At 41.4% G+C, this 10,707-nt stretch overlaps 1 protein-coding gene across 1 annotated transcript in view; it reads right to left on the bottom strand.

Annotated features, from left to right (window-relative positions):
- The window catches only part of KIDINS220 (kinase D interacting substrate 220), a 134,388-nt gene that overhangs the window by 102,608 nt on the left and 21,073 nt on the right, over positions 1 to 10,707 (bottom strand). Inside the window, exons 2-5 of the mRNA XM_019538143.1 lie at positions 8,928 to 9,075; positions 5,294 to 5,392; positions 1,704 to 1,802; positions 809 to 938 (exon numbers count right to left, since the gene is read on the bottom strand). Coding sequence (XP_019393688.1) covers positions 809 to 938; positions 1,704 to 1,802; positions 5,294 to 5,392; positions 8,928 to 9,035 — 436 coding nt within the window. The 5' untranslated portion in view covers positions 9,036 to 9,075. The remainder of the gene's footprint in view (positions 1 to 808; positions 939 to 1,703; positions 1,803 to 5,293; positions 5,393 to 8,927; positions 9,076 to 10,707) is intronic.

Genomic DNA, 10,707 nt, shown 5'->3' with positions numbered 1-10,707 from the left:
AAAAAAAATACAAAAAAAATTAAGCCATATGAAATAAAAACATTCATTGATAACTCTACTTTTTATCTGCATATTAAGAAAATATCTGTCAAAATATTTCAGACTTGAGAAAACATGAAAGGAAAAGGGCATAAAATTAAAAACACCAGCTATATTTCAATAACTGACAACAATGAAATAGCTTAACAGGTGTTGGGAAGTTATTTGGTCACAACTAATCTTTACAAACATTTAAATGGTCACATTAGGACACTGCACTATTAATTTGGACTCACAGTTGTAATACAGATGCGCAACCAAAAAACCCAAACAAACCATCCAACCAAAAAAAAACCACCCAACAAACTTATCAATGGATTTATTTAAGATTCTTGGTGACTACAATTCCATAATAATACCTACATATATAGAAGACAAAATAGATCTCAAGTAGGTAACATTGTAATTATTCTTCAACTATGTGTATGTGCCATACAATTACATAACCCAGACAATTTGATAATTATTTTTTCTATAAAACAAGAGATTAATTGAATAAACATTTATATGATACATTACAGATGAAGTAATTAAAACTTAATTAATTAACCAAACTTCCACGTGGCTTACTACACAGTAATTACTGAAACATTCTTAACATCTTCCCAGTGATAATAACCTTATCAAAGATCTATAAAGATCAGTGCATTTAAATTAAAAATAGTGACGGATATATTCTTAAAAACAACAACCACTTTATTACTACACGATTCAGTGTATAAGACTCAGTTTCTAGCAAAATACTACTGCATAATTCAAGTTTTTGTGCATCCCACCACTTTTCCCGGATTAGGCCTTACCAGCCCCGTGATGTTTGGATTTGATCCCTTCTCAAGAAGAAGCTCAGCTACTTCAGTACGACCTTTATAGGATGCCCACATTAAAGCTGTCCATCCTCCCTGGAGAATATAGTACAGAAAAACAATAAACACTGGAAAAATATTACTTATTTAAATTCATACCTATTCATTTCCTTTAATTGTATAACTGTACTGGGACTTCTTTTAACAAGTCCAACAAACAGTAGCAATCTATGATCCTGTCTTGTGATCTTAATAATCAAATATGTAAAGCTAGCCTAAGTTTTACTGCAGAGTGCAAAGAGAAAAAAATTCTCCTAAACTGTATTATGAAATTTGCAAACAAAAATTCAGACCTCAAACAAAAGCAGCACCTTATTTAACTGAAGGATTAAGTATTTCTATTATGGATCACAAAAGTAGGGGAAACCACTACCTATTTTACAGCTGGCTCACTAAAAAAAAAAAAAAGTCACTGTGAAACTACTGACAAAGTTAGTAGAACACAGTTACTGCTGTAAAACCCTAAGCATGTTTCAGCAGTGTGTTTGTGCCTTGGATGTGTACAGTTCTGCAAGGAAAAAATAAACAGCTGTTACAGTCCAGAGCACTTAAATTAGTACAAAAAAGTAATTTTTACTGTAACTACCACTCCCAGCAAAATCAAAACCTACAACATACGAACAAGGTAAGTGTTGCTTCTTTAGAGCAGAACTGTAAAAAACAATTAAACGAGATTCTACATTTTGAAACACTGACCATGCAATAAATTATCTTCACTGTTTCACACAGTTTAACGTTAACAAGTCCATATACGCCTCCTATTAAAGAACTATTCCACTTTAGAATAAGAAAGACACAAACCATATCCCGGTGCTCCAAATTAACATTACAGTTAAGCAGTTCTGCTACAATATCTACATGTCCTTCCTTGGATGCCGAAATAAGAGCTGTCCAGTTATCCTACAAAAAAAGAGTAAAAGAAGTAAAATGTTTGAAATATCCTTAACAGCACTTCCAAAAGACAGAGTGTAAAATATTTATGGTAACTATCCCAGTGCCCACCTACCATGGAGTGGTTCACTTATGACTATGAAGTATCTTTCTTAATAAAAACCACAAATTCAACTCATGACACTTGATGTAAAATTGTCTGTTATGTTAAATGTCACACTGTCTTGTATTCATAAATGTGAGACCTTTTTTGCAAATAAATGATTTCAACATCCTGATAAATTAACCAAGGGGTTAAAAGATGGCTTAAACTAATATTTACTGAAATTTAACAGACAAAGACTAACTAAAATACTCATTTTTATTACTCTCTCACAAGTTTACACTTAGTTTTCCCATAACTGCAGCATGGAAATTATTTCATTCTGTGTAGTTAAAAACCAATATCTTTCTAATGATAGTTATTTTCTAACCCCTTCATTTCAGTACAGCTTATTACCACTGAAAATATTTTTCACCTTCTTCTGTGCCAGCACTTTTCTAACTCATTTCTCCCTCTTGACTACAATTTTTATTCTCTTTCATCATCTGCTCAAAGGGGTAGCATATCAACTGTTTTCAATTATGGGTCTAAGAAGTTTCTCACAAGCAAAAGAAACCAGAAATACAACTCATCCATCAAATGATTCTTCTCCGGTTCTGAGCTGTATTGGAATTCTCCTTCTCCTATGTGTGTGCTTGTAACAGCATAACATTTAATAATCCTGCCCAAGAATGGCCAGATACTGCATTTACTTGATTTTTAGACAAGGTTTTCCCCATTTAACTTGGGAGGGAAAAGCTCCTTGTCTTGGAGGGGATAAAGCAGGGGGGCAGGAAGAGGAAAATGGGCAGCAGGGAACAAACTGCCAGCCCCATTACTGGCACCCCCACCAGACACACTACCACTGCTTTCCCCACTGCAGTGGCAGGGAAAAACTTAAGACGATCCTTCAATAATTAGATTCTATACACGGAAAACTAGAAATACAGTACATCACTGCATTGGCTCCAGCTCCAATTCCATAATTCATCTACCTCTTTTTTTTTCAGCTCACCTGTTGCAACTCATATCTCCATATCCTCTAAAATCTTGTTTCTTCAGAACAAACAGTTGCCTGTCTGTGTAGCTTTTTACATATTTAAAGTAGTATTAATGAGAGGAGTGATGCAGTTAAAGCTACCTATTCATTTCAGAATTCAATTCCAAAGCTTTCTATTCTTGCTTTTGAAACCCTCTTCTAATCTGTTTCTTTCAGTACTCAAGTCCTCTGTTTTAGGGCTGTATATAAAAATTAAGCAAAGGCAACCCTGCTTAGCGCTCTTAACTGTTTCCTGAAAAACTGAGCGTTAAGCGAAATGAGCATTATCAAAACCGAAAATATGTGACTACCCAAGACGGCGACTGCAATTGTTTTTAATGATCCAAGATGGCAACCATGAGCGTTATAATGAAACTCACTGAGCGCTAATGGAAATCAGGTATCAATTTAAAATGAGCATTATAGCAAAACAGTGCTATAGCTAAAGTGGGGGTTGCCTGTACCTGTTTAAACTCCTCTAATGTTATCAGTTAAACGATTAACCAATAACGCACATCTACCAGGGACTGCCCCCCTCCATATTCACTTGTTCTCCAGGTGGCTGCAGTGGACTAGGAAAGCCCTCACCTGCTGCTGCTGGCTATGACTTTATGGGGCTATGGAGGGGCTCACTGCTGCTGCCTGCAGTGGGCCCCAGCCCCCAGGCAGTTGTGCATCAGTGGGCTGGAAAAGACATTTCTTTGCTTCTGCCACCAGTGCGCAGCTACTTAGCATTGGCTGCAGACAGCAGCGCTGAGCCCAGCACAGACTGTCAAACCACAAGGGGCAGCAGCAGGCTGGGAAAGCCCTGTACCCACAGCTGCTGCTGGCACCTAGCTACCCAGGGGATAAAGCAGCAAGCAGTTGCACCAGGGTCTGTGAGGCCCTGTCCTGGCTCATTTCCAGCAGCAGTTGCATGCCTCATGGTGAAGAAGCTGCGAGAGGCCCAATACTTTCTTATGGCAGCGCAGCCCTGGCCCTTTCCCCACCATCCATCCCAAGGCATGTGTGCATCTGCCACTGCCTAAGAGCTGGGCCAGGGGGCTCCACAGACCCCAATGCAGCTGCTTGCAGCCTCCCCATTGCAAGGAGCCCAGACTCAGTGGTAGGTGGCAGGGGCTGCCTAGAGCCCGAGCTGACCATAACAGGCTGCTGGGAGGCTGCAAGCTGCTGCACTGGGGTATGCAGAGCCCCAACCTGACTCGTTGCCACTGACAGGTGCATATGCACCTTGGGGCAAACAGAGGGGAAGGGGTCAGAGCTGCACTGCCACAAAAAGGATTGGGACCCTCATAGCACCTATACCGTATCCATGCTGCACTAGGAAATAGCCCCCTCCTCGTTCCTCCCTCCCTCCTGCCTGCCTAGGTACTAGTCTCCCCTCCGCCTCTCCTGTCCTCCCTCCCTCCTGCCTGCCCACACCACTTCCCTCTCCCCAGTATTACCAGTTATCAAAATATGTGAACAGTCAAACGTTTATAAACATTTAACCATTCACATATCTACTCTGTTTATAAAACATTACTCTGAACCTTTTTGTTTCTTGTTACAGCTGGTAAAAGAGGTCTCTCCTCTGTAACTTCTACCATCTTGAATAAATCTTTTTATCTCTACCTCAATCATTCTCCATCTTTTTCAAGCCATCTTAATATATCTTCCTCATCCATACTTTAAGATTTCTTTCTTATTCTGATGGCATATCACTCTGTACCCTGTTCTTTCAGTAGGTATGGACCGTTAAATGCATACTTTCACGGTAGAATATGTTTACAAATAGAAAGTAACCTACAGCTACTGCTATATGCTACAACTGTATGCTATTACAACTGAGGACCCAGTGTAGAATAAGTAAAGAGAAGATGCTTGTGGATCAATTACAGTGGCACACATTTACAATTTTACTTTAGAATTTACACATATCCAAGATGTCTCTGAATTTAAAACGAGCCCCTAATAATTAGATTCTATACATGGAAAATTTATAACATTTCAATAATTTTACATGTACAAAATCTAATTACTGGCACCTGCAATTGCCCTGAATGCCTAACCACTTGTGCCACCCTGCTGCCTGCTCCTCCCCTGAGTATTTACACCCTATGCCTATCCCCTCCCCATTTTGCCTGCCCTATTGCTGCAAGAGCTGTCTGTGCCCCACACGTACTTGCATCCAAGATGGGGGCTTCCACCCCCATGTTAAATGAGGGGAAAAAACCTTGCCTTGGATTCAAGTGAAGATAGACTGGCCCAAGCACAATCACAAAGCCACATCATTTAAGAGGAGCGGTGCAGTACAGACCTATATTATATTTCAGAACCAGTGTCTCCAGTACAAAATATGGGATTAACTTGAAAAATAAAAATGATGCTAATACTTACGGAGTCTTCCAAGTTGCAGTTAGCTCCCTTCTTAAGCAGCTCTTGGACAATTTCTAAATTGCCCTGCTCGGCAGCCAACATTAATGGAGTCTGACCATTCTAAAACCAAATTATAGTTTTAAGTAAACTACTTAGACAACTTATATAAAACGCACATGCACACCACCTGAAAAGTTCCAACATCTACAAAGAATGTCAAGCTCAGTTCACATAGTTTTAAGCTTTAAATATTTGAGTAACACTAGTAACATATTCAAACTACTTCTTTACACATGCAAAAAAATTTTAGTGACAAGAACAAAGGACAACATAACATTCAGTCTTGCCATTCACTAGGAGTACTCAAACTACAGCATGCAGGCCAGATCTACTGCTGCTACCCTTTACCCATGCTGCTGTTTGCTATTGCTACCAACTGCCACAAGCAGTGAATCCAGTGGTGAAAGAAGTGGCAGCTGCAATAAGGGGGGGGAGGAGCAGGGAGGATTGGGATGGCAGCATGCAGTAGGATCTGATGGGTCTGCTGGAGTTACTTTGTTTGAGGATCCTTCAGGAATGTGTAAAATGTTCTTGGGATGGGAGAGCAGGGGATTAGTACAAACATTTTTCCTGAGGCTGGTATTAAAAGGATTTGATAATGCTTTCAACTGAAGGACAAATACTGTTGTGGGGTCCTCTGTAAATTTTTTCATTATCATTGCTGTCAGAGTTGTCTATTAGCCTCACTGGTCACAGTTAGGGACCTACCCAAATTCAGGAGGCAGGCAGCCAATTTCACCAGCAGAATGCTGGGCTGGCCAGCATTTTCACAGGCTTGTTTCAGCAGACCTCCCCCCACACCTCCAACTGAATGTGGGGGTCCAGTGGCCCTCCCCTTGCTGCTGACTGGCTAAGAGGGCTGTCCATCATGCAGTCCCTCACTGACTGAGTTCCCCCAGTGGGGATCCACCATTTTATTTTCAGTAAGGGTTTGGGTTTTGGAGGGGGGGGGCGGTTTGCAGATATTGCAGACATTGCCTGATTTCACAATTTTTGCAAAATCTACAAAAACATGAACTGAGTAGGTTCCTACTCATAGATGTAGTCTTGACAGTTGAAGAGGAATATAGCTCCTCTTCTGTCTGCTCATTTGATTACTATTTTGTTATTGGATCACAGGTGACAGCATGGCTTTTTTCACTGAATAAGAAGCTAAGGTGGTCAAGGTTTCAGCTGAGAATTTCACTGTTAGCTTTCTTCTGAAACCAGTCAGTACAGCAGTAGTTCTGTCTGCCACGTGATGTCCTGTTGTTTTGGGGGTGGGTTTTTTTGTTACTGATCTTATCTGTTGTTGTGGAGTGTGGTTCTGTCCCAGTAGTGGAAGCATTCTTTCAGCTGAAGTCTGCAGAAAAATTCTTCCAGTTCTCTACATACATATTATTGTCTAGTTGGTTTGTTTCTCGGGGCAGAAATTCAGGCCTTTGAAGTGTACAAATATTTTGGAGCGGAATAGGGGGAGTTATAATAAAGTTTAACAATGGTGGTATTCTAGGTGATGTTGGTATTCCCTCCTGTGTTGCTGGTATGCAAGCTGTGAGGTGGCCCCTGTGACAGTGGATTCCTCTTTTGAATGGCCTTGCTCTTCCAAAGTATCCTTTTCTACTTCATTTCTCTCTTTTGGCTATTCCTAAGAACATCTCTTTGCTCCTATTTTGCAGCCTTCTTCCATTCCTTTAAGCAGATTGTTTGTTTTTATTTACTTACTTTTATTTACTACTGCTGTACTGCTACTTTGCTCAAACTGCGTCTGCTTCTTTCTGAGGAAGACCTAAGAAAAGTGCCTCATGCCTGATAGTTTGACTAAGATCTCTTCCCTACTATATAGTTGGTCCAAAAAAAGATAAATCACCCCTTCAAAAAAAATCTTTGCCTCTTGCAGATTCCCTTCACAATACACAGAGGATGTCCACTGTAGCTGCCTACTATAAGAAAAATATAAGCAATATTTCAGAAAAGCCAAAATACTTCATTCTGATAAGAGTAGCTTTAGTGAGGATTACTGTTTCTAAATAAATACTAACTTCCTGTTGACTGGTTAATTACGGAATATATTTTATCAATACTTTCTTCTACTTTTAGCACAAAGAAGGCTATGGGCATAATATTACAGTGGACTTAATTTATCTAGATATAAGCAAAACTTTTGATACCACATTGTAAGAAACAGGACAAGGATCAATGCTAATTCTGAATCGGAACGTTTTTCAGGGCAGTGTGGCAAAGTATAATCCACGGTGGTAGGGAAGCAGGCACTTTGAGCACCCATGCAGCACAGTGGTAATCTGCTTATTTCTTCACATCTCACAGCACCCTTCAAAGGATCTTGTTCTTGTAGCACCCAAGAGTGCCATGGCACCCCAGTTGACAACTCTGTCACTGAGACAGAGTATCGTTGAGGTTTGAGGCATTATTTCTCATAGCTGTGGGTAAACAATGGAAGTGGCAATTTGGGGGATTCTTTCAGTTTACGACTGCTGGTAGACGCAGGAAACTGGACTCAAGGGACCAGGGAAGCATCTTCCAGTCTTATGTTCTTAACTACGGAAATGTACTGATTTGTCCACAAAGGCATCCAAATCTATCAGGCACTTTCCTTGATTAATTATAATCAGATTTTTCCATAAAGAGATACTTCCAATAACCATCACTGTAAGGCATTTTGTACAAGGGGGCATATCCTGGAGCAGGGATGGGCAATAATTTCAGTGGGAGAGCCACTTAACAAATACTAGTGAGCTGTTGAGGGCCAGGGCCAGCAGTTGTGGGTGAGAGCACAGCTCTGGCTGCCCCAAATGTGGCTCAGTCCCATTCAGAGAGCCGTGGGTGCAACTGTCGACTGAATCCAATCAGTTGGAGGGTGTCTGCCATGGGCATGCCAGATCTGGCCCACAGGCCATATTTTGCCCACCAAGTTCTAGAGTTTAAATCATAGCACAAGTTTTCTAGGAAAGTTTTTAGAATTGATGCTATAAAGTGCCAAGCAGGTTTGTGGTACTATATAAATAATTTTTAAATAATGTTTTCATTATTTAGTTATTAACTTTATCAGGCTTCCAGAGCTAAAAAGCAATGTATTACACTATTTACACCTGTATACAAACCTAAGTTATTAATCATACAATTAACATTAGAGATTTTTTTGACTGATACTAATGGCTGATTTTTAATGGGCCATATCGGCCAACACCGAACTGATCGCTGACATGCAGCCAGGCAGCCTGGAGAGCAGCATCCAGCTGGTAAGTCTCTTGTGGTGGCAGTGCTGAGAGGAGAGTTATGGGGGGCTGAGGGAGGCTGCAGCCATCCCAAAATTCACTGCAGTTCTCCTCCCAGTGCTACTACCACCTGCCCCAAGCCCCACCAGGAAGAACCCAGTGCTGCCCCAGCACCAGCCTGCAACAGCAGCACACCTTTGCTCCGTGCACAGATCTGGGGGTACACGTCCCGCCCCCCATGCCCTCCTTGCATATGGGCCGCAGCCGGAGCCACCACCAATTTTCCTTGTATCAGTGCTGATCCAATATGGGACTGATCTATTGATACAGCTCTAATTAACATGCAACAAACTTTAATGAAGCTGACAAACTCATCTCACCTCATTTCTCTCATCCACATCCTTACACTTTTCAAGAAGTGTTTTCAGAGCAGGAACATTCCCTTCTTCCACGTAAGTCAAGAGACTCTGAGTCATCAAGCTGGCCATCTTTGGATAGTACTTCAAATACTTCTACAACAGCACACACCTGTATTTCAAAAAGTCAGTAAAGAAACTATCAGATTTTACTTCATTATTAGAAAGAAAGTAAACTATGCTAGTTTGCATAAAGATCTCTCACACTAACCAAATAACATACTTTAGTGAACACAAACCAATTCTGAACAGCAATGAAACCTCTGTTAATTTATTGTAATTATTTGAAAATCTAAATGCTTACCCAGTTCCTAAACACAGAAGCACTAATGCAGGAACAGCAGGTTTTGAAGAAATTAAGTAAGACTCTCTCGCTTACCACTCACTCAGTGTATATGCACACATAGATATATCCTAATGTTTTCATCTAGTCATGTGAAATACGCAGCATTATAAGAAATATCCAAAATGACATGAAGCCATTTGATTTCCAGAATATAAATTTCTTAAAGCAAAAGCAGACATCAGCTTCATACAGACAGCCCAGAGCTCAGTGGAGCATGGCTAATTTATTACTCAACATTTCCTTCACAGGAATATCAAAGCCTCTACTGACACATTCTCAGCTGCTGTTCTGTCCTTCACAAAAGGAAGAGGTTGATCATGTCACTAGGAAAGGACACCAGGACTCAGGAGAAGATCTGAAAAAGCCTAACAGCACTGTGCCTCTTTCTGACATGAAAGATCCCTTAGTGCTTCTAGTTCTTGCCCACAACTGCCACTATCAGAACAGCTGGACCCCAGCCACTTGGGATCCAAAACAAGGTGAAGCTCAGTCTATGAAGGGCTCCAGTACAGTAGGGGTGATCAAAACACACAGACAACCTAAAACACAAGCAGCACTGCAACCAAGACTATATTCATTGGAAACAACAAATGAGGAGATATCCACCTTCTATATAATAGTCTAAGACAAGGACAGGCAATTATTTTGGTTGATGAGCTACCAGTTGGCCACCAGTAAGTTTTAGCAAGCTGCTGAGGACTGCACACACAAAATATTTCAGAAGACATCATTTTAGCAAGTTACAGATTTAAAAAATATACTAAAATTCAAACATCTATCATATTTCAATTTCATTTCAAAAGATATTTCTGTTCCAATTTATTGGGGGGGGAGGGTTAGTAGTATATATAGAGGCAATTGCATAATAGCTCAAAATAGTCTTGCTCTTGTACACTGTGGGGGGAGGGTGTGTGGGTGTACATGCAGATGGGGTACATGTGTGCATGCACCTAGGAGGCTGCACATGCACTAGGTCCTGGGAGCCAGCTGGGGGGGGGAGGGGGGAGGACGGCATGGGGTGTGTACAGCAGAACTTGCCCCGGAGGGAAAGGTACGTTCTGCCTGCCTCCAGGTGGGCTGCTGCGCTCTGAATGGGGCCAAACCCCACCTGCTCCCTCCCAGGGCAGCCTGCACTGCACTCCCTCCAATGGCAATGCCCTGGCCAAGATACACAGCTTCTCGGCAGGGCTGCTCTCAGTATTGCTGCATCTGCCTGGGTACTGCTCAACTCCCCCCACCTCCTGTAGCTCTTCCCTCCTCCTGCTCCTGACCCTGCTGTGCTACTCCAGGCAGGAAGGAAGCAGCAGCTGCTGGGCAGCTCTTGCCTCAGCACATCAGCTCCAGCTCTTAACTACCTTCCACCTAGTTGGCTGCCAACCATAGGTGGAGTAAGAAAGT

This window comes from Crocodylus porosus, unplaced genomic scaffold (genome assembly GCF_001723895.1).
Source record: "Crocodylus porosus isolate Cpor-Errol unplaced genomic scaffold, CroPor_comp1, whole genome shotgun sequence".
In the NCBI taxonomy this organism is placed as follows: domain Eukaryota; kingdom Metazoa; phylum Chordata; order Crocodylia; family Crocodylidae; genus Crocodylus; species Crocodylus porosus.
This window is presented reverse-complemented; position numbering and strand designations above follow the sequence as displayed.